This window comes from Protomyctophum parallelum (assembly GCF_964188405.1).
Source record: "Protomyctophum parallelum genome assembly, chromosome: 4".
NCBI lineage: Eukaryota > Metazoa > Chordata > Actinopteri > Myctophiformes > Myctophidae > Protomyctophum > Protomyctophum parallelum.
In genome coordinates this window covers 43,493,729-43,521,407 of record NC_139700.1, presented here as the reverse complement: position 1 = coordinate 43,521,407, position 27,679 = coordinate 43,493,729, and the positions used below count along the sequence as shown (strand labels likewise).

The 27,679-nt window shown below is 42.3% G+C and overlaps 1 protein-coding gene across 2 annotated transcripts in view; it reads right to left on the bottom strand.

The window, feature by feature from the left end:
* The window catches only part of aass (aminoadipate-semialdehyde synthase), a 36,359-nt gene extending 9,239 nt beyond the window's left edge, over positions 1-27,120 (bottom strand). The window contains exons 1-21 of one of the 2 annotated variants that reach the window (XM_083762354.1): positions 26,963-27,120; positions 26,226-26,274; positions 25,831-26,060; positions 24,384-24,560; positions 23,072-23,156; positions 22,311-22,378; positions 21,448-21,594; positions 20,827-20,905; positions 20,509-20,636; positions 19,477-19,622; positions 18,084-18,206; positions 17,704-17,815; positions 15,760-15,819; positions 15,258-15,325; positions 11,075-11,196; positions 8,236-8,365; positions 6,175-6,285; positions 4,499-4,607; positions 3,094-3,234; positions 2,384-2,551; positions 655-750 (exon numbers count right to left, since the gene is read on the bottom strand). In XM_083762354.1, coding sequence (XP_083618480.1) covers positions 655-750; positions 2,384-2,551; positions 3,094-3,234; positions 4,499-4,607; positions 6,175-6,285; positions 8,236-8,365; positions 11,075-11,196; positions 15,258-15,325; positions 15,760-15,819; positions 17,704-17,815; positions 18,084-18,206; positions 19,477-19,622; positions 20,509-20,636; positions 20,827-20,905; positions 21,448-21,594; positions 22,311-22,378; positions 23,072-23,156; positions 24,384-24,560; positions 25,831-26,058 — 2,298 coding nt within the window. In that variant the 5' untranslated portion in view covers positions 26,059-26,060; positions 26,226-26,274; positions 26,963-27,120. The remainder of the gene's footprint in view (positions 1-654; positions 751-2,383; positions 2,552-3,093; positions 3,235-4,498; positions 4,608-6,174; positions 6,286-8,235; positions 8,366-11,074; positions 11,197-15,257; positions 15,326-15,759; positions 15,820-17,703; positions 17,816-18,083; positions 18,207-19,476; positions 19,623-20,508; positions 20,637-20,826; positions 20,906-21,447; positions 21,595-22,310; positions 22,379-23,071; positions 23,157-24,383; positions 24,561-25,830; positions 26,061-26,225; positions 26,275-26,962) is intronic. The other variant, XM_083762353.1, reaches the window with a different exon arrangement.
* Positions 27,121-27,679: the final 559 nt, after the last annotated feature.

Genomic DNA, 27,679 nt, shown 5'->3' with positions numbered 1-27,679 from the left:
AGTGATGTTTGGCTTAACCTGTCTTGGTTCTACCCTGAGTCTTCCAAAACTAGCAAAGTGTGTTGTGAGGTCTGAAGCTTTTATGTAGTGACATTGAGATGTTGGAGAACCAGGAGGTGCAAGCATAGGGCTCAGGCAAGAGCCCTGAGAGCACTTTTGCTGACAAGAGGATTCTGTCGGCCCAGGCCGTAGCGTAAGGGTCTGGGCACCGGACTGGTGATCCAGTCGCGGTGTGCCGCGGGTTCGACTCCCGGACCCGACACGGCCTTTACCGCATGTCATCCCCCATCTCTCTCCCGTTTCCTGTCAGCCTACTTTCTATCCCTTAAAAAAATCAATAAAGGCGTAAGCCGCAAAAAAATATCTTAAAAAAAGAAAAAGAAAAAGAGGATTCTGTCCAAATATCTTGTTCTTGGATTGACTTTCTTCACTTTCTTTTCCACCTGTCAGTTTGTTGTTGAGAATGCAGCCCAGATAGGCAACCTCTTCTTTGCTTGAGATTACTATATCATCAACTCTTCTGCCCTTGAAAGAGTAAGCTTGCAAGTCCTGTATACTGTTCTTACAAAATGGGCACCCGTTATTGTTTTATATGCTACTGTGAGGAGGAAAACGATATAAAGCGATATAAAACACTGGATGTTGGATCCTCACCCAGGTGACGGGAGCTGAGGTGTGTCCCAGCATGGGGCTGGGATCCGTGTTGATCAGGCCCAGCTTGACAAACCCACTGATGGCGCTGGTGTAGCCCTGTGGAAGAAACACAATATAATGGCCCAAATGATTGATTACATCAGTGGTTTTCAAAGGGGTCCTGGGGGGGGGGTACTAGGGGGGGTCCCCAGTGAAATGTGTTAATATTGCATCACGATAATGCAAACCACGTCATATGTTGGCTATCCAACGCCTTGTTGAAGACCCCTTCTGCACTTCGATTATTTTCTTTATTCCTTATAAAATGTATACAAATTCCAAGTATACCCATGATTTTGTAACCCATTTTTTCACCCGGTGTCAATTATCTAATGTAATCCTGGGCGCTACACTTCCTCTGCCAACCATGGGGAGGGCAGCGGACCTGACCTCATGCTTCCTTCTATGCATGAAAAGTCCAAGCTGCTTCTTTTCACCTGACAGGGGGGAGTTTCCCCAGCCGGACGTAGCGCGTGGAAGGAACAATTTATTCCGACCAGTTCCTTTCCCCTCCACCAGGCACCCCGGCTGGCCAGGGGAAGGCCAAGCACTGTATTATTATTATTATCTTTTTTTTTTAATATTTTTTGTAACCCATTTTCACCCCTGTGTCAATCATCCTGTGATGTGATCCTGGGCTCTACACACCCTCCGCCAACCTAGGGAGAGCAACGGACTTAACTCATGCTTCCTTCATGCTTGAGTGTCCAAGTTGCTCCTTTACACCTGACAGGGGGGAGTTTCCCTGGTTGGACGTAGCGCGTGGAAGGAGCATGCTATTCCAACCAGTTCCTTTCCCCTCCATCTGGCGTCCCGGCTGGCCAGGGGGAGGCAGTTTAGAGACCAGGATTACTGCATGTTTTTGTGAGGGTACCTACCCTAGGGGACACGGGGAGAACATGCAAACTCCACACAGAAAGGCCCTTTCGCCAACCCCGCCTTCGGGTATGGGCACTGATGACGCGGAGGAGGAAACACGCCGCCAGCACCCACAGCGCCCTGAGCGGGAATCGAACCCAGGACCTTCTAGCTGTGAGGCGACAGCACACACTGTATTCATACGTTTATAATTCCTCCAGTCCGCCCACTCTGACAGAACTCAATTTGAGTCTCTCTCTCTCTCTCTACTCGATCATTCTGATAGATTAGTACTTTTTCCTCCTTTTTTTTTTTTACAGATCCTGTAATTCTTTTTTTTACAGTTTTACAATTTTGCGAAAACAAGCAATCTACAAGCAATGCGATGCGTTGTGAGCTTGTGCATCTGCTTTTTTCCCCTATTCTTTGACATACCCAACATAGGGATGCCAGCTTGAAAGTGGTTAACTGTTGCATCTCTTTTGGACAACTTCACGGTCCATTTATGGTATTGTATTTTAACCTTAACACCAAAAAATACATAAATAAATAGATCTATCCCCCACCTCAAAATAAAGTATTTTATTAAAATCGATCAATGAGTTAAATTAACGCCACGCCACGTTTTGAGCTTGTATATCTGCTACTTTTGATGCTTTTGTGTGAGGCTGTAGTGTGATGAAGTAGGGCATTCATTTACAAAAAAAACACAAAAAGTTAAAATATGGAGATAAGAGGTTTCCGCCCAACAGCAACGATATATATAGCAACATACGTTTCTCAGAAAATTTAGAAGGCCCTTGTAGAAGAAGGCCTCAGTATTAATGCGCACCTTAAAGCGGAGTGTCCCTCGGATCAGGGTGTGCGCTGACTCGATGCCGTATTGCTCTGCATACTTGGTGCTGTCCCGGTTGGGGTAACCCTCCAGGTTGAAACCAGGCAGGAAGTCCATGGCTACCGAGGAGTCCATTAGAGCGCCCCCTGCTGGGATGCTCACCACCTGTGGAACAGCGGGACACAGGGGAGGTAAAGCTGTCACGTCATGTCACATTAGACGTTTGTAGCTGCTACAAAAGCTACAGAACAGCTACAAAGAAAGGTTGAGCTGGTTTCAACTTCAGCTACAACGCCACAAAGCTACATTGATGCTGTGTACTAGCTTTGTGTCTTGTGGGGGTGCATACTTAGTTTAGACTAGTCATTGGTTAGACATGGGTTAAGGTTAGGTTTAGGTGTGCTGCCCCTGTGGGGGGTTAGGTTTAGGGTGAGGGTTTGAGATAGGTTGTAGTTGTAGGACTAATGACTGGTCTAACCAATGACTAGTCTAAACCAAAAACTGTCTAAACTAAGTATTTGCACCCGTCTTGTGTATCTGCCAGTGTGACCTGCAAATGACAGGACGTTCGCGCACAGTATAGTAACGGTTGATACGTCCAAAACGTTGTGCGGGTGTCTGTCAATAACCGCTCCGTGCTCTCTGGACAAGACACCCGAAGCCCTCCTCTGCTCATAAAGCACTGTCTCTACTGTACGGTATGGTACCTCGTTGTCCTTGAGGAAGATGGCAGGGCTGACGGTGTTCAGAAGTACTCCGTATGGACTCCAGCTGAACTTGTAGCGCAGGGGGTTGTCGGAGCACTCGGGGGCAGGAAGACCACCACAGAACGAGCTGTAGGACTCCACCTGTTCACACACACACACACACAAGGCGTAAACATTTAACACAATTTTTACATAAAACGTCCCTAAACGTCATAAGGATTCCGAAATATTAGTGCCTTGGACGTCTGTGGACGTCATAGCGACGTCCTAGTGATACGGGGCGAGATAAGAATATTCAGAATTTTTCCTAATTTTTTTTTTGGCATTTCGCTTTTCGCTTTCCGTATGCTAACGCTCTGTGCAACTATTAGCTTGTCATTGACTCGCATGTTAGTGCGGCGGAAAGAATGACTCGTATCTCCTAATCCAGGGCGCTCTCTGTGGTGATGAATGGATCGATATGCTGGCGCTTCATATCTGCTCCTCATCCGTCTCTCCCGCAAAATATGAACGCTTTTTGGATCATATATCGTATAAATTAAAACGATCGGGATGTGAGGTCACTTTGTAAAGTCAACTTTTTTAGGAAAGTGTTTCCGGTTCATGGCTTTCAGAGTAAAAGCGATCAGACAACTCCGGCACCCCGGAGCTTCTATTTTGATGCACTTCCGGCACTAAAAGTGTTTAACCACCAAATGAACACTAGTTTAAAACACTACTCTGGATTCTTGTTCATCCAGTTTTCGCATTTCTCTTCCCGCTTTAAAATGCACCTTAAAACATTTATAATAATAATGGTGCATTTATAGCGCCTTTATCCAAGGCACTTTACATAGATTGTGCATTACATTCACCCATTCACACACACACATTCATACACCGATGGCAGCGGAAACCATGCAAGGCATCAACGAGCACATCAGGAGCAATTGGGGGGTTCAGTGTCTTGCTCAAGGACACTTCGACACTGACTCTGGGGGAGCCCGGGTTCGAACTGACAACCCTGCGGTTACCATCCAGCCACTCTACCCCTGAGCCACCGCCGCCCACCTTGTAGTGCACTTCAGTTGTCTGAATTGTGCTATATAAATAAAGCTTGATTGATTGATTGATTGATCGATCGATCAACAATGACGAGAAATGCACATCAAGGGAGTGAGTGTTTCCCTTATAGTTCTTTAGGGATGAGCCGGTGAGCTGTTCTGTTCCCGACGTCAGCATGAGGAGAGAAATGAACAACGTGGCACACATGGCGGCCCCAGGCTGTTTGCTTTTCGATCAATATGGCGACACACTGCTCACTCTGTCAACATATGTTCAAACAATCCTTATCAACACTCCTTATCGCACGCACGCACACGCGCGCTTGTATACATTACGATGACACATCAGTGCATTCACTCACAGTGCAGCCTTCAGCCTTGGCTTTGTCGATGCACTCCATAGCCAACATGTGGTCGATGCCAGGGTCCAAGCCCATCTCGTTCACAATGGTGATGCCCGCCTCCTCAGCGCTGGAAAGGCAGAGCAAGGCAGCAGCACGTTTATTATAGAATGCACGATGACACATCAGAGTTGATGATGAGTGCTTCCCAGACACTGACTGGGTCGGGACTTATTTGTGGGTTGCGGACTCATTATTTGTGTGGGTCGTGAGTAAATTTTTATTTTGTATTATTATTTTTAATCTAAAAGTCAAAGAGAGATTCATATGTACAAAACTAAATCAAAGAAATTCCATGAATAAATTAACTTACAAGAAGTAGTGAAAATAGCAGATCTGCAAGCTCACAATGTGTCACGATTGTGTCCCAGGGAGAAATCTAATTCCCCTTTTGGGTCACTCTCGAACTGAAAGGTTTGGGAACCACCAGTAATGCATTCACTGAACTGGTAATTCTGGAATCGATTTGGCTTTTATTGATGCAATCAAATCTCTATCTCTGTTCCTGGTTTATATTTTTCCTGTTCCAAAATGTAAATAACATCTTGAGAAAAGCATGTTTCTCAAGAGAGTGACAGTAATTTCTCTACCAGAGACAGCCGACACGGGTCAGAAATATCAGTAGAAGAGTGACTAAATAAAGACATATTCAGTCTAGGGGTGCAACAGCTTTTTTTTAATGAATAAAATGTAATATGTAAATAATAATAAATCTGTATGGTAGAGTATGTATTTGTAATACAATATAACTTATACAATTTTGTCTCCCTGCTCTTCTATTAATACATTTCGATCGTGCCACGTCTCACCTAGACACAGGATCTGACAATAATTTTGACCTGGTTGAGCAAGTAGGCAGGCTCAATTTGCTCAATGGTACAAATCCAGCACTTGTGCAGGAAACCAGGTTCAAATCCAAGGCAGAAGAGTGTACTTTATATTTCCAAATAGTAGCCCGGGGCGTAAAATTTGTTTGGCCGGGTGTTTAAATGGAATGCGGCTATTTCCAGTAGGGCTACTATTTGGAAATATACAGTAGCTTTAATTGAACGATTCCATTTAATAATATAGTATTTTGATTTAGAAAATGGAATAATTATTTTGGGTTAGAAATGCAACAGTTGCAGGCAGGCCCATTTCAATACATGATTCAACACATTCCCAGTCATAAGGATAAATGTTCGTCGACTACCTTTTTCCACTGACAAAGACTAAATGGAAACAAAATGAGAACTAAGCTATGATGACTAAAACTAAGACTAAATATATTAACAATTTAGTCAACAAATAACAACTAGACTAAAATGTTAGGAAGGGACTAGTGGACAAGAGATCCAGTACAAGTCATTTTACATGACTGCGACGTGTTGTGAGCTTGTAGATCGGCTATTTTCAGCAAGTGTAAAAACAGTCATTACGACGGCATCAAGGCCCACCAAAATACATTTAGTCGACTAAATCAACTGTAGATTTAGTCGACTAAAATCTTATGATATTTAGTCGACTAAAACTAGACTAACACTAAAACATTCCAGGTGACTAAAATGTGACTGAAACGAAAATGAAATGAAAACTATTGAAGAGACTATGACTAAAACTAAAATCAAAATGTGCTGCCAAAAACACTGTTTGCCAACCTCTGTTCCAGCTCCTTGAGGCCAGGGGTCAGGTAGCTGGCGGTCACCATGTTGACCTGGGCCTTGATGCAGTGCTTGGCTATCTGTGGATGAAAGGAGTACGGCAGCAGGCTGGAAGGGAAGAGGGAAGTTAGAACCACTGGAAAGTAAACCAAAGACATATGTTTGAAACTAGTGAAACTATAGCCAATCTACACACTGGCATGCCACGGTGTTTGTTATGTGATGATGAGGCATGTTGTTGCCGTCGGGCAGAAACCTCTTATCTCCAGATTTGTTTTTTTTTCATAAATAAACGCCCTACTTGATCGATGTGCATACCTCCACGTCAGTTATAAAAACACAAGACTTATACGTCACATAATGGCACCTACAGTACAGTAGGCTATGCACTGTATGTACTGTATAGACAAATTCAGAAACGGGTCCCCTGGTTGCAGCGAACGCATTTCCTGTAGGCGGAGACGACATATCTGCGGTGTAAACTCGCAGGTCTTCTACTACCGGTACATCGAATGGTAGAGTAAATGGTAAATGGTAAATGGTGCATTTATATAGCGCCTTTATCCAAGGCGCTTTACAGATATTGTGCATTACATTCACCCATTCATACACCGATGGCAGCGGAAACCATGCAAGGCACCAACTAGCACATCGGGAGCAATTAGGGGTTCAGTGTCTTGCTCAAGGACACTTCGACAGTAACTCTGGGGGAGCCCGGGTTCGAACTGGCAACCTTACGGTTACCATCCAGGCACTCTACCCCAGAGCCACCGCCACCCCTGAGTGACTGATGTTAGTCAGTTAACGTTACTCTTTTACCTGCTTTTTACTAACACTAACTCTACAAAGATGCCCAGAACATCAGGATGAAGAGAGAACGGAGAGAAACGGAATGTCAAAAAATACACTGCGGTGGCTGAGACCAGAGCCATAGATACAAAACGTCAGTCTTACCCAATACTTAATCTTTCTGTTGTATAAACACAAGGCTGCTGTGCTTTATACCTCATACTTTAATGCTTAGTATGAGGTAATGTTAGTAAAAAGCAGGTAAAAGAGTAACGTTAACTGACTAACATCAGTCACTCTACCATTCAATTTAGTAGAAGACCTGCGAGTTTACACCGCAGATATGTCGTCTCCGCCTACAGACAACACTTTTGCTGCGACCATGACACCCGTTTCTGAATTTGTCTCTATATATTCTTTTTTAAAGATATTTTTGGGCGTTTCTGCCATTATTAATAGGATATAGTGAATATAGACAGGAAACAGGGAGAGAGACTGGGAATGACACGCAGCAAAGGTCGTTGGGATTGGCACTCAAACTCTCGTCACACGCTGTCAGGCATGCGCCTAGCTATGTGGTATGCACCTGGACCGCTAGGGCGCCCCAACTCCTACAGTATATTTAAGCAACTAGCCCTTACCCGTTGTGAGATATTTGCCCCCCCCCCCCTTGTGGTCGTGGGGGGTACTGCGCCCGGGTGCGTTTGTAATTGACTAATCAATTCATTAATAATCATTAATGTGTCAAATCGAAAAAAGGGCTATGTTACGCCCTCCACATTCATATGGTCAATGCCTGTGTGAAAAGTGGGAGTGATTGGTGCAGGCAGTAAGGAGTTACGGCAGTGTTTCTGACAGACACACAGACACACACTCAGACATTGTTAGAATTATAGTATGATATTACACGAGAGGGGGTGGTTTAACGTCATTAATGCACGCCTGCGATGTTGCATGAAGGAGCCCGCAGGGCGAGTTCCAAAAGCAACACAGAATATTGCAATTATACAACAGTTACCCTTAAAACTAAGAAAATCGCTGAAAAGATATATTTTTTTAATGACAGTCACTATGTAACTATAGTCACTATGACTACAAAAATCCCAAGAAACTAGCTAACCTAGCCACCGAGTTTGCTGCGCTCTGGGAGAACAGAGCAGCTGCATTCTTTGTTTTGATTAGGTGTGGAGTGGTGCTCGTTTGAACCACGGCTAGAAGGCTGTTTCAACAAATTAGGTTGCTTCCTCGAAACGACCTGTTGTATAATACCTGATGACCAGGTCATGGTCTTTGATCAGAGAGTACAGGTGTTTCTCCTGGCTGGTGACGTCACACATCACTGGGATGGTGTTGGGGTATGTGGCCGCCAGCTCCTCCGCCTGGTGCAACAACATTGACGCTGTAAACAACACACAGATAGAATAGAATACTTAATTGGCAGTTTAAAAAAAAGAATCCCAAAAATGTCACCCTATTTTAGAAAACACCAAAGCCGAAACGTGTTTCACCTTGAGACATGATGGAACACCACGCAACCAACTGTACAACAAAACCATGAAAACAAAGAAAATTAAATCCTTATGAGTTAGAAGCAATACATATACGTACAGTAGGATAGTGGCACTGCGTGAAAAGAGGAATTAACGGGCAATTATGGGCACTGTATTTTGCCTGTAAACCTCAAGTTTAGCGGGCATAATTAATATACAGTTAATATACAGGTGTGATGGTACAATTCGGGAGTTTAACAGAGTTTGTTGGAAAGTTTAACGGGAGTTTCCTGTAATATACACATCCGTATTCCATGCTTTTTGCGCATGGCGCGCTATCCGGGATCTAACTATGACCAGTTACAGTAGTGTTTGTTGAGATGAAGCCGCGACTTAGTCATTTGAACCCATTTAGACCTGATGCAACCTATATGTTGTTTAACCTTTGAATCCGGATTTGCAGGGAGGGCATGTACTGGCTGTGTAATAAAACAATATTTTCCTCTTCAGCCATTCTGAACCTGGGGGTTCATCAACTCCCATTATTCACTTACATTCCAAATGTACTGTAGTACAGTATGGATTAAAGAAAATAAATAAAATCTCACGACTTAAAAAAACTTAAAAACGATACATCGCCCAATAAGATGAATTATTTTTATCTTTTCGGGCTCCGCCCACTTTTCGACCATCGCCTGTTCGCCTGCCATGGCCGGTAGTCGCCGGGTCCCATAATAGACAAATAATGCACTTCCGGAAAATTCGTCTGGCTGTCGCCCGCTGTTAAAAGTTCTCATCTGCGATTTGTAACACAGTGCGAAAGGACCCCCCCCCCCCCCCCCCCCATTAGGTTTAATAAACAATTAGCACAATATGCACAATGCTTTTGTTTTGGTAGCCATACAGCCAGGTAGTTGAAGAAATGTCAGATTGAGGCAAACCACATGCATTGTATTGCTAGTTTGAACACTTCAAATACTCTTCAATCTTAAATGAAATACGGCAATAGGCCATCTACAAGCTTACAACGTTATGAGCTTGTAGATAGCCTATTGTCAGTGCATGCCTAGCCCATTTCTGGTCTAGAGGGGCGGGTCGCGCCTCAGAAATGAGCGCACCCTGATTGGATCTCATCGATCTGTCCGTCACCCCCGGCCCCTCCTCTCCCCCTAGTGCATCGCTACGTCACATCATTTAGAGCGACGCCCACCCGGAAGGGTTGACTCCCACTTTTAGACTGGTTCAGCCCACGGCTTTTTCCAGGCTTTCATCTTTCGCGCAGACGAAATGAAAGCCTGGGTATCGAGGCTAGTGCATGCCATACTTCCATAGAAGACATGCCGACATCTATGGAATCTAATTTATGACTGAGATCAGTCCTAGCTATATGAGACCTTTAATTCATGAATACCATTGTTTCTGCTAACCCTGAATACCATTGTTTCTGCTAACCCAAAGTAGAAAGATTTGTACGTGTACGTGTGTAGACTGAACAAACACGACTGAATTTTTGTTTTAACTCACAAAATGCACACAAACCAAGTCCCAACAACCACCAACCCATCCTCCTCTCAGGGAGTAAAGAAATAAGTTTATATAGGAGAGAAAGGGATCCCAAGTTCAGAAAAAAAAGAGGGGGAGAAAAAAAAGTGTTTGTTCTGCGGGATGTTGAAGAAGACACCTGATAGAGGAATCCTTTGTTCCATGGAACAGTCTACTCAGCTTTTGGGCCTACTGTAATGAATGGGTGGTGGGTATTATAAAACACCCATTAGTCGCGCTGGGTCATAGTTGTAGGAAAGTGTTGAAAGCCGACCTCGCAAGTTCGGATAGCAGCAGGCTTGTTGTTGAAAACGACATAAATTTAGTATTTTTAGGACCGTAGTAGCAGTCTGTCTGTCGGCTCTCTGGTGCATTCCAACCAAAACTAAATATACTGACAATTTCGTCAACAAATAAAAACTAGACTAAAATGTTAGGAAGGGACTAGTGGACAAGAGATCCAGTATAAGTCATTTTACACTTGGTTGCATGCTGAAAATAGCAGATCTACAAGCTCGAGCCTGTAGATCTGCTATTTTCAGCAAGTGTAAAATCAGTCATTACGACGGCATCAAGGCCCACCAAAATACATTTTAGTCGACTAAATCAACTGTAGATTTAGTCGACTAAAATCTTATGATATTTAGTCGACTAAAACTATACTAACACTAAAACATTCCAGGTGACTAAAATGTGACTAAAACTAAATTAAGTTTCATTCCAAAGACAAAGCCAAAAACAACACTGGTTCAACACAGACCTTTAAGAGAGACTGTTAAGAGTTCCATGTTGTAGCAAGTAGTATACAGTAAGTACATATTAGTGTATTAATACATAATAGTATATTACGGGTGGAAAATAGCAGATCTACATATAAGCTCGCAATGCATTGTGAGCTTGTAGAGCGGCTATTTTCACGCATTAGCTTGACGAGAAAACATGTTGAGAATTTGGTTGTAAAAAGGTTTCTTCCCGACAACAACGATTATGGTAATATTACAGAACAATAATAAGCCTTAAATCAACCATTTACCATTCACCAACAACATCACGTGAATCCAACAGTAAGAACTCACCAACGGTGACCTGAGTCCCTACATCTCGAGTTAGGTACTCGATGACGGGGCCAGACACGTATCCTGAACCGAGGAGGAGGACTCGCTTCATCCCAGCTTTCTTCAGGATCTGATCTTTTTCCCTGGGAGGACAAGTTCACGATGTAAACAGTGTTGGAAACACTCCTGAATTATACTGAAATGACAGTTGTTGTTTTGTTTTTTTTATCCCACGATTTTTGTAACCCATTTGTCCACCCAGTGTATTTTATATAATGTAATCCTGGGCTCTACACTCCCTCCGCCAACCTGGGGAGAGCAACGGACTGACCTCATGCTTCCTTCAATGCATGAGCGTCCAAGCCACTTCTTTTCACCTGACAAGTAGTAGGATGTAGTGCGTGGAAGGAACACGTTATTCCAACCAGTTCCTTTCCCCTCCATCAGGCGCCCCGGCTGGCCAGGGGGAGGCAGTTTAGAGACCAGGATTACTGGATGTTTTTTGTGAGGGTAGTCAGGGGGACACGGGGAGAACATTCCACACAGAGAGGCCCTTTCGCCAACCCCACCTAGGGCACTGATGACGCGGAGGAGAGAGCACGCCACTGTGCCCCCATTTTCCCATTACAACCGTTTTCTTTTAATTCACTTCGAAACCCAATCTGACCAATTTTCCAATCGTACTGCGACAGCCGACATATATATCAAATTATCAACATACGTTTTTTTTTGAGGATTTAGAACAGTGGTTCTCACAAATAGCAGATATACAAGCTCACAGTACGTCACTTTGTGCCGCAAGTTCGTACATCTGCTATTTTTTAACCTATTTGAAAAAGTGTTTTTGTAAGTGTAATTTACACTTTTACAACTACTGGTATTTGTAGAATTGGCCTCAGGTAATAATGGATTTTTTTTTTAAGTTCACCCATACAGACAACATTTTGCACATTTATGTTTAGAATTGTCAACCATTTTGATTATTCTATTAATAAATAAAAGGTTGAAGAAAAGAGAATACAATTACAAAAACTATGAGTGATATGATATGATCATGAACAAACACGGGAGACTGGTTTTACAAGCAGGAAGTGGAGGGGAGGATGCCATGGAAATAATGAATCAATTCACGTCATTTGAATTAGAGGTGCAACAGTTCATTAAACGAATACATTTTAAATTTTAAAAAAATAGCCAAAATATCAGATCTACCAAGAACATCGCATTGTTCATTACGTTGTGAGCTTGCAGATCAGCTATTTGAAACGACAAAGTGAAAATCAGGTTCAGACTAATTGATTTCCTCGATTAAAAGAAAAATCTAAAATATTTAGAATAATTGCTGGGGAAATAATCAATAGTTGCAGAACTCGCAGCCCTAATTTGAATATTCTCAATAATTGTGATGATTTACTCTGAGACATATCATCATGCAAGATCATAATGATAGGGAAATACAAATATACAAATTAATTCATTAAAATTAGAGTTACACTGAAGTGGTTGGATTCGTAAGAAAATGTAAATAAATGTTGCATTCTAGAGAGTATCCCAACTTAAGACTGTAAGAGCCTGCCTAGACCCCTAATATAAATAAGTCCCACCTCTAAAGTCAGGCCACTTGCTTGGTCATATTTAATATGCCCCAGTACACCCCCCCCTCCCTCACAAATCCCCAAGGAGTCATTCATTTAGCCTAATTGGATGCGACACTACACGTGCGTAAGCCACAACAGCACTGGCATGAGGTCCGTTTATCCACCGCAGAAGGCTTGCTTCCTTAATTAAAAAAAATTGTAAGAGGGGCCCACTGTGCAAGGTTTTTATACCCCAAGTTTCCATATCTTAAGGAACCAAACTCAAACAAAGGGATTAAAGATTGTGAGGCATCATGGCTTGTCTGGAGAAATGATACTCATTTCTCACAAGTGGCCTAAATAACAGCAAATGGAAAGCGTGGCCGGAGCGACATTTTCAAACGCGAGGGATTAAAAGCCACTTCCAGTTCAACTGCACCCTTGTTTCCAAATTGATCCTTCTTAATAACAACTGTGATATTGGGTTTTCCAGTTTGCAGTCAAAAGGATAAGGATTAGGAACCGTTCAAGTGAATCTTTTTCAGCAATGAGTGTTCAGACTTAAGCCATAATTATTTACATTCAATGTATGGAAAGCAACGCCTAAATATTATTATAATTATATTGTATACATTATAATATTCGACGTAAACAGGAATTAATCAAATCTTTTTTATATGCCATATTATTACTATTGCTTCGAAAGGATTAGAAAGAAACATTTTCCTAGTAATATATTGTACTCAAATCAACATCATTTCAGGAAGGAATGGTATAAAAGGAATCACTGAAGGGGAAAAGAAAAATCTGGCAAATTAATATTGATGGATGAAAATATAGTAACCAAAAAGCTCAACAGATGGCATTGTCATTTGAGGACAAAAACTAAATGCAGAGGAGGTGTGAAAAGGAAGGGCTGATTTTATGTACATGGTGATAATAAAAGATGTACCCCTTATAGTAATAGGGTAAAGTCCTTCGTCTGCTAGGGCGGAGGTGGCACGCTAGCCATGCAAGGTGTTAGGGCAGAGGAAGGTTGGCACACCCAGCACACCACGAAAACACTGTGCAGGAACAATGACAAAGTGTTAGAATTATACCCGGGGCATCCTGGCACCTGGAAAGATGTTGTACACTGCCTTTTTACGCACGTTACACCTGGCATCCCTAGTTTGGGCCTTTTACTTCTTTTTGTTAAATTGTCAGAAATATTAGGAAAGACATTTTGGAACTTTCAAGAACTTTCCGTTATTCATTGTATGACTGTTTTACATTCCCTGGACATGAAAACCGTATCATGATTGGTTACAAAAGGAAGACAGTTCCTAATAAAGTCCCACCCGGAAGCCACAATTATTTTACCAGGCTTTTCCCCTCTTGGCACGAGAAAAGGATGGGAACGAAGTTAGGGCTTAAGCACTTAAACCTGTGTCCTCATTTGTGGGGAAGAAATAAAAATGAATCTTGATTTAATTCAATGCTCAATGTTAAACGCCAGCTGCATGGGGTTTCCTCGCGCTAAATGCAGGGGCCCCGCCTGCAGTTCCAGCTCTGACCACTACGTCTCACGGCTTCAACGTTGGCCAGCCTTTCTGGCTTGGTGCGTGCATGGGTTGTGCATGAGACGGAGCTACGCCCCATAGCCTGGAGGGATGAGACGTTCTGATTGGTTAAAAAAAACACACAGCTTTCCTTTTCAGAGTGACACTCCAACCTGAGGTATACATGTGTGTGTGCGTGCGTGCGTGCGTCAACTAGTCAATAAATGACTGACATTTTGGCCTTTTTAAACTGGTATTGACTGGTTGTGTTTGGGGTCTGGAAAAGGAGAGAGTCCTGTTGCACCTTAGGTTCCCCCTAGGCCAGGGCGTAACACACTAGTATAGAGCCCTGAGGGACTCCAGGTTTAAGTGGTTTAAGTGTCTAACCTGGAGTGGAATAGTGCTGCTCTGGCTAGTTGGGGGACACGACAACACTTAGAGGTGTGTAGAGATTGAAATGCATCAGATTTATTTGCTTAGAGAGTCTACTCTCAACAAATAATGCTGATGTGGCCAGTGGAACGGGGGGATAAAGGTGCAATACAGCCAGTAAAATATTGCTATGCAGTGTATGTTTCTAGAAGCAGCTATATTAACAGCAACTACAAAATGGCTATACAAACCATAACAAAAATAGTACCTTTCACGTAATCTTTAGAAATGTGTCATCCTTAGATTGGTTGCATAACCTCGTTCGTGGAGCAGGCACACACACACATGGCCAAGTAATGTTTGTAACATTATTCTTAAAGATTGTTCATGAACCCAAATGGCCAACTTTGTAAAAAGGTATTAAAAGGCAAAACAGAAATGTCAGAAGAGTACAAAATGCTTAAAAAGCACAATAAATGCACAATTTTAACATTTCCACTTGGGAAAATTAGTTACAAAGACATAAATAATGCACATCATCCAAATTCGGCGCAGAGGCAAAAATCATAGAGAGAAGAATGGCTAGCAACTCACATTTGACGCTACAAAGACTTTTATTCCAAACAGCAGCAGGTGTCTGTTTTCAATAGTCTTAAAGTTTAGAGAGTTCAAAGTGAGTTGTGACTGTGAGCCATTCTTCTCTCTGAATCTTACCTTCTTTCCCGAAGCTTCTCAATGTATTCAAACTTTGGTGTGAGCTTTCCGTTCGAAGTTATGACAGCCTATTGACAGAAAAAATATATATATTATATATATCTATAGGTTTATTTTTATTTTTAAAAACTCAAAATTACTTGCATTTAAAGGACAACTTTGGTTCATGTTTTAGGTTGTTAGAGAAAGTAATAGATGAGTGTTGAAAAAATTATAATTGCTGCTTTCTTTCGTTTTAGCGATTTTAGCTATTTTTGACAGGGGGGGGGGGGCATTCGATTTACAAAATGTTACTGCGATTTCTTTATTGTTATTTACTATATTTCTACTAAACCCCAGGAAATTATATTTGTCCACAAAAGATCACAGGATCTACTGAATGTGAAGGAGGATATTAGGGGATGCCATGTAGGCTCAATATGTCCATTTGTCACCTCCCCCTTCACATTCAGTAGATCCCGTGATCTACTGAAAACAAAGGTCCTTTAAAAAAGGTACTTACGTCTCTGACTTGGGGACTGAAATCCTCTTCTTCCAGGGGCCTGGTAGCATCAGAGGGCAGCTGTTGAATACAGTCAGAATTCTATATGAACTAGTTGTATTTTAATGTTTAAGCAGGGGGGGCCTATCTTTCGGTGGTTTTTGGTAAACAATCGTGTTCAGATTCACAAGTCGTTGTAAGACTCTCCCTTAGCAAACAGTAAACATAGTTTTGCATTGCTTCGCCATAGGGATGTTTACTGGTCAGATCTTCTCTCTTCTCAGTGTAGTTTTTTGTCAAACTGAAACTCAAATGTAAAAAAAAAAAGGAAATATCAAAGTGTTACATACATCATAACATTGTTCTCAAAGACTCAAATCATGTACAGCATTGTATATAGGTAAATATGTAAACATGTACTGTATACATATACGTAATATGAACTGAGATATGTCTTGAGTTAGAATTACCCCAGAATACAGGTACGTTAAACTAACGTGTCAAATTAACATTCTTACACAAACTTTAAACATTAAAACCGGGAAATACTGTACGGTATCTGTGTCATTTCAGATCTTAGCGTTTGAATTTTTTTTTAAAGTGTGACTCTCGAATAATTTTCAATTAAATAAAAGTTCAAAACCCACTGATTTAGAAAGCATTTGTAGAATCGGCCTCAGGTCTTAATGCAGGTTAAATGTATTGCATTGCTACATAAATTAACTTACAGTGTAGACACGATGAATGTCTAATCATGAGGCCAAGTTGAGCTGAAGAAGAAACTGAGCTCACTCTACTGACACTAAATAGAACTGCTGACCGGCTGTCACACGACTATAATGTCATGTGATTATACTGTATCAGCCAAAAGAATGAACGCTTGGCATCTACAGGTATACAGGGGGGAAAAACACCATATCACAATATTACCATACCTGACCTGTATATACAGTATACTGTTTTGCAAAGTCCATTGAATGTATTTAACTTCTAATCTATCTATAAATGCACCAAGTCTGTGTGTAAGTACAGTATGTAATCCACATAACTCGAGAACCGTTCTCCCCACCGACTTTTTAATACCCCTTTACAATGGTGTTTTTTTATTTTAATATTCTATTGTATCGTTTGTGTGTTTTACATTCTAGTCTTGCTTTTGTGGACTATGGACTGTGGATTAAGGATATATTGTGTTTCGTTTTGTTTTATTTTGTCAATCTCCATTGGAGAGCACTTTGGGTCACTTTTGGGTTTTTTAATTGTGCCATGTAAATAAAGACTTAATTTGACGTGACTCGTGTTGAACTTTCCTCTCAGGTGAGGTGACTCATTGCTTTGGTGAATCTGGATGTGCATTACGCTTAAGGCTGTAGCAGGCCTTGCCGAGTGATGTGGCCCATCTCCTGTTTCTGTAGCGTGAGGCAGCATGATGTACAAAGTGCACCACCTGGATATGGTATGGCACTAGCATGTCACAGGGACTTACCCCTCAATCCAACCCTTGAGGCCGAGTACCAAGCAGGGAGGAATTGGTTCCCCTTTTTATAGTCTTAGACAGTACTTGGTTTAGACTAGTCATTGGTTAGACCAGTCATTAGTCCTACAACTACAACCTATCTCAAACCCTCACCCTAACCTTAACCTCACACGGGGCAGCACACCTAAACCTAACCTTAACCCATGTCTAACCAATGACTAGTCTAAACTAAGTATGCACCCCCTTTGGTATGATTCGCCGGGGATCGAACCCCGACCTCCCAATCTCAAGGCGGACACTAACGGCACGGCCACTGCTGTATGTAACGGGAGATGCAGGCAATGTCCGTCTTCTTGTTAAATAAACAGGACATCTGCTAACTAAGTTACTGTTGCGACATAAAGTCGCTGTAAAACATTGAACTGTGTGGAAATATTTCCAACAGCACACAGCACTATCAAAACACCTTACCTCCCGGCCTGTCTTACCATCTCCCATATGTACGGGAACAGGCGATCTCCAAAGTACTCTGTGGCTTCGATGGGAAGCTGTGCAGGTAAGTTATCAATGGAGCACATGAGGATTCCATGGCCCTCCACGCTGCCATGGGGGGGGGGGGGGGGGGACAGGAACATGTTGAAGGAACAGCCATGGTTTGTTATGCGTATTCATTATGTACAGTAAATAAAGACATTGTTTTGCACTCAGATTGCAGTAGTACTGTAGATTTATTTTTAATGAGAATTTGAGAAACACTGCTGTAGTCTAACTAAAAAATATAGGACAAAATTAGACAAGAGCAGCAAATGTGTGTGTGTGCGTGCGTGCGTGCGTGCGTGCGTGCGTGCGTGCGTGCGTGCGTGCCTACCTGTCGTGGTCGATGTGCTGGTCGGCGTCATATATACAGAAAGGCCTGTCTATGGTGGTGCACTCGGTCATGAACTCGATAGAGCCCCCCATATCTGCAGAGATGTCACAAATGGCCACCAGTCTGGGGAAGAGACAGAGGTGGGGAGGAGGAGGGGGGGTGGTCGCCAAAGGTTATCTTATCCGCTCTGGAGGTCAAAGCTGTACTCGACTTCTAACCCGACTGAGCCATCATACACAGAGACAGTACACACAGTTGAAGATAAGACCTGACACCTGACCTGTGGTCACCGTCATATCCCTTCAGGCCCCCAGCGATGCTTTTGGACAACATTATATTTTATATTTGATCAAAAACAAATCTTTTTTTTTCTGTTCTTTTTTCACCTAAACATCATCATTGGTGTACATTGTTTAGTCTTACAATGTCATTGGTCATATTTGCATATAAAAAAAGGCAGAAATTCACACAACTTCAAAATCTCTGGACTGACGTTTAACATTTAACCCTGAAAAAAGTAAGTAAAATGCCTGTAATATATATTAAAAAAAATTGTGATCAATGGAATGTCTAGAACATGTTTGTTTTATTTATCCCCCAAATGTAAATTATTAATTTATTATTATTATTTTAATAATTATTATAAATGTGCACAAACATTTTATTTTTTTACATATTTTCCTCTGCTAAGTACTAGTAGTACAAAGTAGTAGTAAGGTTGAAATCTCTTTTTTGCAAGTAGAAATATATCCGGGCTTTGAAGGGCTGTAACTGTACACCAAAAAATGCCACATGACCGGTGCGAATATACTGTATGTACAGTACGCCAACAGTGTCAGTGTGAAAGTGAGCTCTGTTACCAATGTGGAGATGCAGAATTGGTTACATCCACTTCCTTGTTTACAGTTTTGTAGCAATGCTGTCAGCAAATAAAGCAGTGATTCTCAAACATTTTAATTTCAATAAGGACCCCCAGTTTGATTATGCAGAATCTAAAATATCGGAGTTGGAACCTGAGACCTTGACCAGCCCCATTTACCCACTGAGAGCTGTTCATGAGGTGGACAGCCTCTGCCCCCGCTGGCGGGGAATTGGGGCTTAAGAGGGTTACTTGCCCAACACTATTCCTTTTAGGTATTTCATTTGTTTAAACTTTTCCAAATTTAAAAAAAAAAGAAAAAAGAAAGAAAGAAAAATGTAATGTAGGAAACAGGAATAAAGGAGATATTTACCCGTGACACATAAAAATGTGTCCTGGCCCACTGGACTTTGGGTAAATAAAAACGTCTGGGTTTCTGAGGCTACTGTTTGGGAAACAGTGATGTAGAGCGACGTGTCATACTCGTACTACATTGAGTTGGGGTGAAGGTCAATGGAGGACTCGGGGTCTTACTTGTGTGGTAGCCCGGGGGAGCCGTTGTCGCGACCGTCCCATGAGGACTTCCGGATCAGTTTCTGTGCGTCCAGGCGGCGGAGGAGTCGAGGCGTGTGAGGATCCCAATAGATGCCATTGATGAGGCATGTTGTATATGGTGCCACCTAGAAGAAGAATAGGTTAACATTAGAGCCTATTTGTTCAGCAGCACACTGTAACAATATACACTTTATATTTGAATGTTCCTTTTTGAAACCTTACATGCTCTCAGTCCGTTTGCGTCAGGGTTACAGGTTGAAATGGCTCTTTCTTCCAAATTGTGGATATTCTTTTCTCTCTCTGTTTTTCTTTTTTTCCCCCTACCATTTTGACTCAGGACAGTGTAATTTAAACTCATGTCACGTGCAATGACAGTAAATTAATTGAGTTGAACTGAATTGACGAAGCTAATGATTTTATTAAAAGGGTCCTTTTCACTTGATCTTCAGCAGGAGGGTGTATATTCTAGCGTGATGATTGATTGATTCATTGACTAATATAAAGTATTATTCTAATAAAGTAGAGATGTGAACAGCACGTGGTTGTAGTACAGGTAAGGTTACAGGTTATGTTAAAGGATAACACAAACAAAATCCTGGGGACTTGTTGTTTACATTGTGGTCCTATGTATTCAATTCATCAACATAGCATAGAAAATGTACCTCCCCCTGATATATGATTTTTCAGGCCAAAGAAACCAGTGTTACACAATGCTTTAATGGATTGTGTCAGGGGCAGGGCATTCCACATTTTCCCATTTTGTTTGTTCAAAATGTGGGTAGTACCAGATCATGGTCGCTTCCTCTAGTGTTGTGGCTATGGGTGTCACTTGATGATTTAGATCAACACATCATTTTTGGGTCAGGTGGGTCAGGAATTATGTTTTACAACGCAAGCCACATAGCAACCACATCACCCCCTCCTCCAACTGGGGAGGACAGAGCTATGATGCAGCCACGTAGCCTGATGAGGGGTACCAAGGGGTAGGAAGGTCGGGAGAGAAACACTCACGGTGGTCCTGAAGTTGGAGGTGTACAGCTCCGGGTGGTATTCATACTCCAGCGGGTCATAGATGCCGTCGCTCTTCCTCATGAGGTGATGATGACGACTCAGGACCGTGGCGTACACTTTAGTCATGTCTGGGCAGAAGTTAACAACAGAATATTCATATCAGCCGTTTGGCTCAGCATGTGTGTGTGTGTGTGTGTGTGTGTGTGTGTGTGTGTGTGTGTGTGTGTGTGTGTGTGTGTGTGTGTGTGCACTATATATTGGAACATAATCATTCTGTATATGGCGTATATTATATAATAAGCAAAAGGAATTGAATACCTCCAGTTTCAGAGACATCTTTCAACTCGTGAGGTTCGACATATTCCACGGGGAGCTCGTTGATGATGTCTTGAGCGCCCTGTGCCGCAGAGGAAACCAGAGATTAAAATTGGGTGCATTTTCCATCCCAAAACGACCTCTGCATCCACGGGATGCACTACTGTACTGTTTTTTTATTCTAGTTTATTTTGCTGGCTTTAGTTATAGTAATCATTTCTGCTTCTGTTTTCTACATGAATATAACCACATTATAACCATATAAAATTAAAGTAAGTTAAATGCTGCAATTTGTAAATGGCAAAATATGACTCCTAACGTTGTTGAAGTGGGACTCATCTAAATGACCATCCCTGCATCCCGGGACTCATTACATGGATCATGGGCTTGATTTCCAAACTATGTCTTAACTTTAACTCTCAATATTTGACCAATTCTTATCATAGCCCGAAGAACACTTCACAAATGTGAAAATGCACAATTTTTACGTGCCATTAATGTAGTTTAACTCCTAAATCGACAAGAACCGACAAGATAACCTCGTGAGCCAAACGATGTGATGGTTGTATGAACTGAGATTACTGTAAGTGTGGATATTTTTCAGGTTGTGTTTTGAACACTTACTTTGGAGACGTTGCCTGTACCAGTGAAACAAAACGTGACTGGGCCAATGGATTTGGGCACGAGTCCCATGGAGATCTCGTACCCACAGTCCCTCACTGCTTGGATGGCCTGGTAGACATTCCTGTAGTTATGAGCCATGCCAATATGCTGCGGACATTAAACAAAGATAGAAAAAAAATGTAACCGTATGTTGCAGAAATGGTTTTTTTAGGGGGGATAAATCCCCTCCGAATTACTTAACACATGATCGCAGGGGTGACGCGACATAGTAATTGACTAGCAAAATGTGTGGGAGGGGCCTATATAAGCGATTGCGGCAACCACACTTTGCAATTTTTCAAAATTGTGACTTTTCTAGTTTAGGATTGGTTTCCTTTGGTAACATTACGGCAAAATAGGTTTTCGATCAGGGGTCTTCAACAGGAGGTCCGGGACCCCTATGCGGGTCCTCAAAATTACTAATCTAATCCTATCACAAATATTTGCGTGATAGGATTGTTTATTCTTCATTTTTTTACATAACTGCTTGAACCGTAGAATCCCTATTATGAGGAGAACTTTAGCCAAAAATAACCGATCTACAAGCTCACAACCCCTTGTGTGTTGTGAGCTTGTCTGCTATTTTTGACAAAGTGGTTTTGTGTAGGGGTAAAAACAGAGCAGACTAGTTTACTAAGTTTACTAAGCATTGACGGGTCTCTGAAACTATCTATGAAATAGTTTAATCTGCAACGCAATTGTATGTCAATAGGCATGCTTCATCTCTCTCTCTGGTGGCCTAAAGACGCCTGGTTTAGATGTTAAGATGATATAATTAATAGTGTTTGTCAGACCAGCATTATTGAAAACAATTTGAATCTCACCATAAAAGGGGTGTGGTGCCCGAGCACAAGCAGGCGCAATCCTAAACCGTGCAGGATATTAATCATTCCTGCAAATGAACAAACACAAAATTATTTCAGGATTTCTCGTTAAGAAGAAGCGCCACCTTAGGACAAGTCACTGATGTTGTCCAAACTACCCAAATACAACCCCAAATTACCCACAAGTACCACAAATTACCCATACCAAAGAGTATCCCAAACTACCGGTACACAAAACAACCCAAAACTACCAAAAAACATGCCAGTATAAAATACAGTACAGTTGAATGAATGTAATTGAATGACGGGTGGAACCCTCTTATGTCCAAAACTGTTACTTTTCAGGGTTTAAATTCAAAAACATAAAAAGATATAGCAAATCCGACGAATCTGGGAACCCATCGGCAAAATAATAATAAGAAAATAATTAAACAGACGGGATGTCGGCCTCCGGTGGTTCTCCTTTGTTTTCCTTCCTAATAACAACAACTCTACACGTTGTAATAGGAGTTACCGACTGTCTTGCGAGATTACAGATGTGCACTGACTGCAGTATGATCAAGTAGGGCGTACATTTACGAAAAACACATAACGTTAGAATTCTTTATTCATTCAGATCCCCGATAGCAGCCGCCAAAGTAGCAGCTACTCCACCTGGAATATTCCTCCAGAATATGGAGATACGAGGTTTATGCCCGACAGCACCTCAACTCAGTTCATCTTACTGTACATGTTCACTGTAATGTCCAAGTATGCATTACCTGCAACACCGGCCCACTGTCCAAAAGCCACAATACGGTATCCATTAGGATCGACCATCTTCTCATAGTCGATAAGACGCACTTCCTAGGTGGACGAGATATGGAAAACTGTGAGACAAGCAGTTTGTCAACAGCCCTTGGCTTTCAGCCATAACATCAGCTCCAGTTGATGTCATCAGCTAAATACACACACATCTAATCAAGTTTATCTGGTGTGGGCACGGCTCAATGTGACCACACACACTGACCGGCCTGTGATGTCAGTCATCTTTGAGGTCAGTCATTATCAGTGTTGGGACGTTACTGTAATGCTGTTATTTTCAGCAGCAACTCGTGCTGTAAACGCATTATTTTGTAATTTCAGTAACTACGGATAACTAACGTTACTACATGGTGCGTTACTCCGTTAGTTCGTTACTTTTCATGTAGTCTCGGCTAGAGAGACAAGAAGAACTGCAGGTTCTGGGAGAGGGGAGGAGCGGAGGGAGAGACTGTGGGTCAGGTGTGTGTGTGTGTGTGTGTGTGTGTGTGTGTGTGTGTGTGTGTGTACAGCACCTTGTAAATATTTGTGTCCTTGTATTGTATCTCTTATGTGGACATAAATAAATGATTAAAATGTATTGATAGTGACAGTAGACATACAGGAAAGGGGGAGAGAGATGTGGAGTCAAAGGCCGTCGGGCTCGCGAGTCGAGTCCAGCTGGTTTGGCAGCCTAGGTGCCCAGACGATTGAGCTGACCGTCCGGGCCCCTATTAATTAATTGTCTGGTTTTGGTCTTACTGTGTTGTTTGTAGCCTACTTGTGTTGTTTGTAGCCTACTTGTAGCCGTGTTGTTTGCTATAACAATGTAATGATAGGCCTACATACATGGCGTCATCAAAATCACCACCAGTTCCCCCTGGTAATGAAACAGTAATGAAATGAAGGCATGAATGAATGGCCTGTGAGTGAACCCCCCCTTTCTTTTTCTTTTAAATAAAGTAACTACAAAGTTAGTTTTCAAAGTAATATTACTTTTTGGTGAAAGTAATCAGTAAAGTAACAGAGTTACTTTTCAAATTAAGTAACTAGTAACTGTAACTAGTTACTGGTTTTTAATAACTAGCAACACTGGTCATTATTATGACAAAGGAACTATGATGTATGAGCCCCATTTACTCCCATTCAAAAGTTGCATATTTCAGAAAATATAACATATGAAAGAAAATGCATGGAGGTATTAAGTTGGCCAGACACGCACGGACGCACGCACATACAATTACACTGCATTCTGCAGTGTAATAACAGTGACCTTTTGCACTGCAGACTTACCTTTTTCAGAATGTCGTCCAGGAGTCCCATGTTTGCTTCCTGTGCTTTAATGGTGTGGGAGAAGAAGGCGTAGGTTTTGTTGGAGTAGACCTTTTCTTCCGGAGGTCTTTTCACACCGATGATCAATGTGGCCTCTGAAATGTCCTCCTGGATGCTGGCACCAGCCTTCTCATAATACTGAAATACAACAACAAAAACATCATATAACCTCACATTAACATGTCTTCAATCAAACTAATGACGTATTTGTAACGTCTTCATTCCGCAGGGCAAACCATGCTAAAAGTCCACAATCTGATCAACTTTATAATAATGCACCTACTGTACACCAGCTCTGTGCGCCTGTTGAGATTGGTGAGCAGTATATTTCCATTTGGACCTCCTTACACTTAGTCTGGCAACAGCCCCTGAATCGCTAGCCACATTAAAAATGTATGTTCAGTGAAACGAAATGAGGCTACCTTACACTGGCTCCCTAAGTAAAATAATTGATTAAAAAAATACTACTGTTGGTCTATACGGCTTTAAATGGTTTTAGGGACAAATTACATTTCTGATCTGCTACGATATCATGAACCATCCAGACCTCTCAGGTAATCTGGGAAAGGCCTGCTTTCTTTAATTTTATTTTTTATCATTTTTATCCCAGTGTTAATTATCTAATGTAATCATGGGAGGGAGACAAACTGGGTGAGCAACGGACTGACCTCATGCTTCCTTCTATGCATGAGGAGTCCAAGCTGCTTCTTTTCACCCAACAGGGAGGGAGTTTCCCCGGTTGGACGTAGCGTGTGAAAGGAACGCGTTATTCCAACCAGTTCCTTTCCCCTCCATCAGGCGCCCCGGCTGGAAACTAAGGCCTGATTTCTGTCCCCAAATGTTAAAATGCTAAAATGCCGCTTCCCCACATTTCTGTTATACCTGTAGGGACAGGCCTGCTTTCTGTCCCTATAACATAAATGTGGGGATATCTGGAACAAACTGCAGATCTGTTCTGCTGCCATTTATTTTAAAAGTTCAAAACACATCTAAAGACATTTCTGTTTGACCGTGCCTTTGATTGAGTAACTCGTTGTTCTGTTGTCTTTTCTCTATGCACTGTATCTGTTCATTTTTACTTATTTTGTTTCATGCATCCCAATGTCAGGAAAGTGTCTTTCCTTTGCTTGATAATGTAAAGCACATTTCATTGTTGATGAAATATGATGCCTCGCCTCATGTCTTGCGGTCATACTGTACTCTTTCCAGTGCCCTTGACAAAGGCACTGTTCTGAAGTGTTGAACCACAAACACCAAAGAGTAGCTGCCCCCAGACAACTTACTTATGGCTTACTTAATGACTTACCTGGTTAAACTTTACAAAGTTTAACTTTGAAGTTAAACTTTACAAAGTTTAACCAGGCATATGCATATCCATTTAAAGAAAAAATGTTGTGGCTGCTTTTACCTTCTCGTGTATGGCCCTCCGGTTGGACGGCTGGACCAGGACCTTGTGCCCGGCGTGGGTCAGCTCCTTGACGTGTCGTGGCGCCAGCGGGGCCCTCCGCTCCCACGGGTTGATGTCCTCGCGGCGGATGGCGAGGACACTCTTGTGATGCTCATAGCGCCGCTGGCTACTGAGGCAGGCCCTCGTCGTGGTGGTTCTCCTGCTCTGGTGACTTAGGAGTCTGAACATGACTGCTCATAGGACACAAGAGCGTGTGGGCACGCACTGCAGTTTAGCAAAAGGCTGCCTCACACACATGCTGTACAGTGATATTCAGGTGAACTGTACAATCACTGAGTGGAACCCCAAAACGGAATCAGTCATTCACACAGTATGTATGTGCATAATGTACGTACATGCATCACCATACAGGGAGATTGGCAGCTTGCTGCCATGTCCAGTTTGCTGAGGGAGAGTTTTACAAAGGCAACCTACTGTAGGTATTGATTTGACATACAGTGACACTTAACTCGTTGGGCGGTGGGCCACTTTGTTCAGACATCAGGGTTCAATGCTCTGCTGATCAATATGGTATATAGATAAACCATGCAAGGCAAAAACCTGCTCATCGGGAGCAATATAGGTTTCAGCATCTTTGCTCAAGGACACTTCAACAATCGACAAATCGACTTTGTTAATTGTGTTATCCTTTTAGCAGTGCACCATTGTATAATCATACCACATTTGCAAACTAACAATAAAGTATTCAATCAATAAATCAATATCAATCGAAAATGATAGTCTTGACTTGATCCTATAGGTAGACTATAGTGCATAATTATGTCGTATTATAAGTGTAGTCAACAGCACGTGCACGTGCACGTACTGTGCACTGTACTGAACACGTGTTGTTTAGTAAACAACACGTGTCCCCAGTGCCACCCCTAAAGGACAGGACAGGGGACAGACAGAGGAAAGGGGAGAGTAGGCTAGCAGAGTCCGCCACTATACTAGCCTACTCTCTCCTATGTTTAGAAAGTTCCTGGAACTTCCTAAATGGTCAAGAAACGCGTCCAGGCAGCTGCTCAACTTACTGTAGTTCGCTAATGTGACACGCGGCCAGTATCATTACCGCAATACCATAGCAACCCACCTTCAACAATGCACTGCGTCCCGGTTCGGCACTCAAGACCCGGCGAATCGCACCCAAAAAAACAGCTTATTGACCAGAGAGGAGTGTCAGTCACAGAGGTGAGAGGAGCATGGGGAAGGGGACATGGAGGAGGACACACATACACACAAACACACACGTGCACACCAGCTATTAATACCTTGCGCAGCGAGCTGCGCTTTGGGTAGATCTACAGCACATGTGCGTCGGGTCACGGCTGTCAGCTGTGTGTTTGTAAGTCTGTCAAAGGAGCGCAGCGACGTGTCGGGAGGGCCAGGGGGAAAGAGGATTTAAACCAATCCTGTTTTAGTCTGAAGGATCGGCCTCCTCCTCAGTGACGTGTTGTCGCAGCATGATGATGATGATGACACGTTGGGGGACTTCCCCTTTTCTACTGTATATCTATGGACTTCACATGAATGTTTTCAATCTACAATCAAATGTAATCAAAGAGATCTCTTTGATGTAATATCGCTTCTCTGCTTCTCTCAGTCTCAGCTGAACAACATTACAACATTACAACTTGACCTTTCCACATTTATTAGGCTATATGTTTGGGCTTTGGCCCCATGGCTTATTCATTCATTCATCCATCCATCCATCGAAGATCCATCCATCCATTCATTCATTCATCCATTCCTTCATTCATTCATTCACTTATGCCTGCCCTATCTGTGTCATTCATGATGCAGTCTAAGT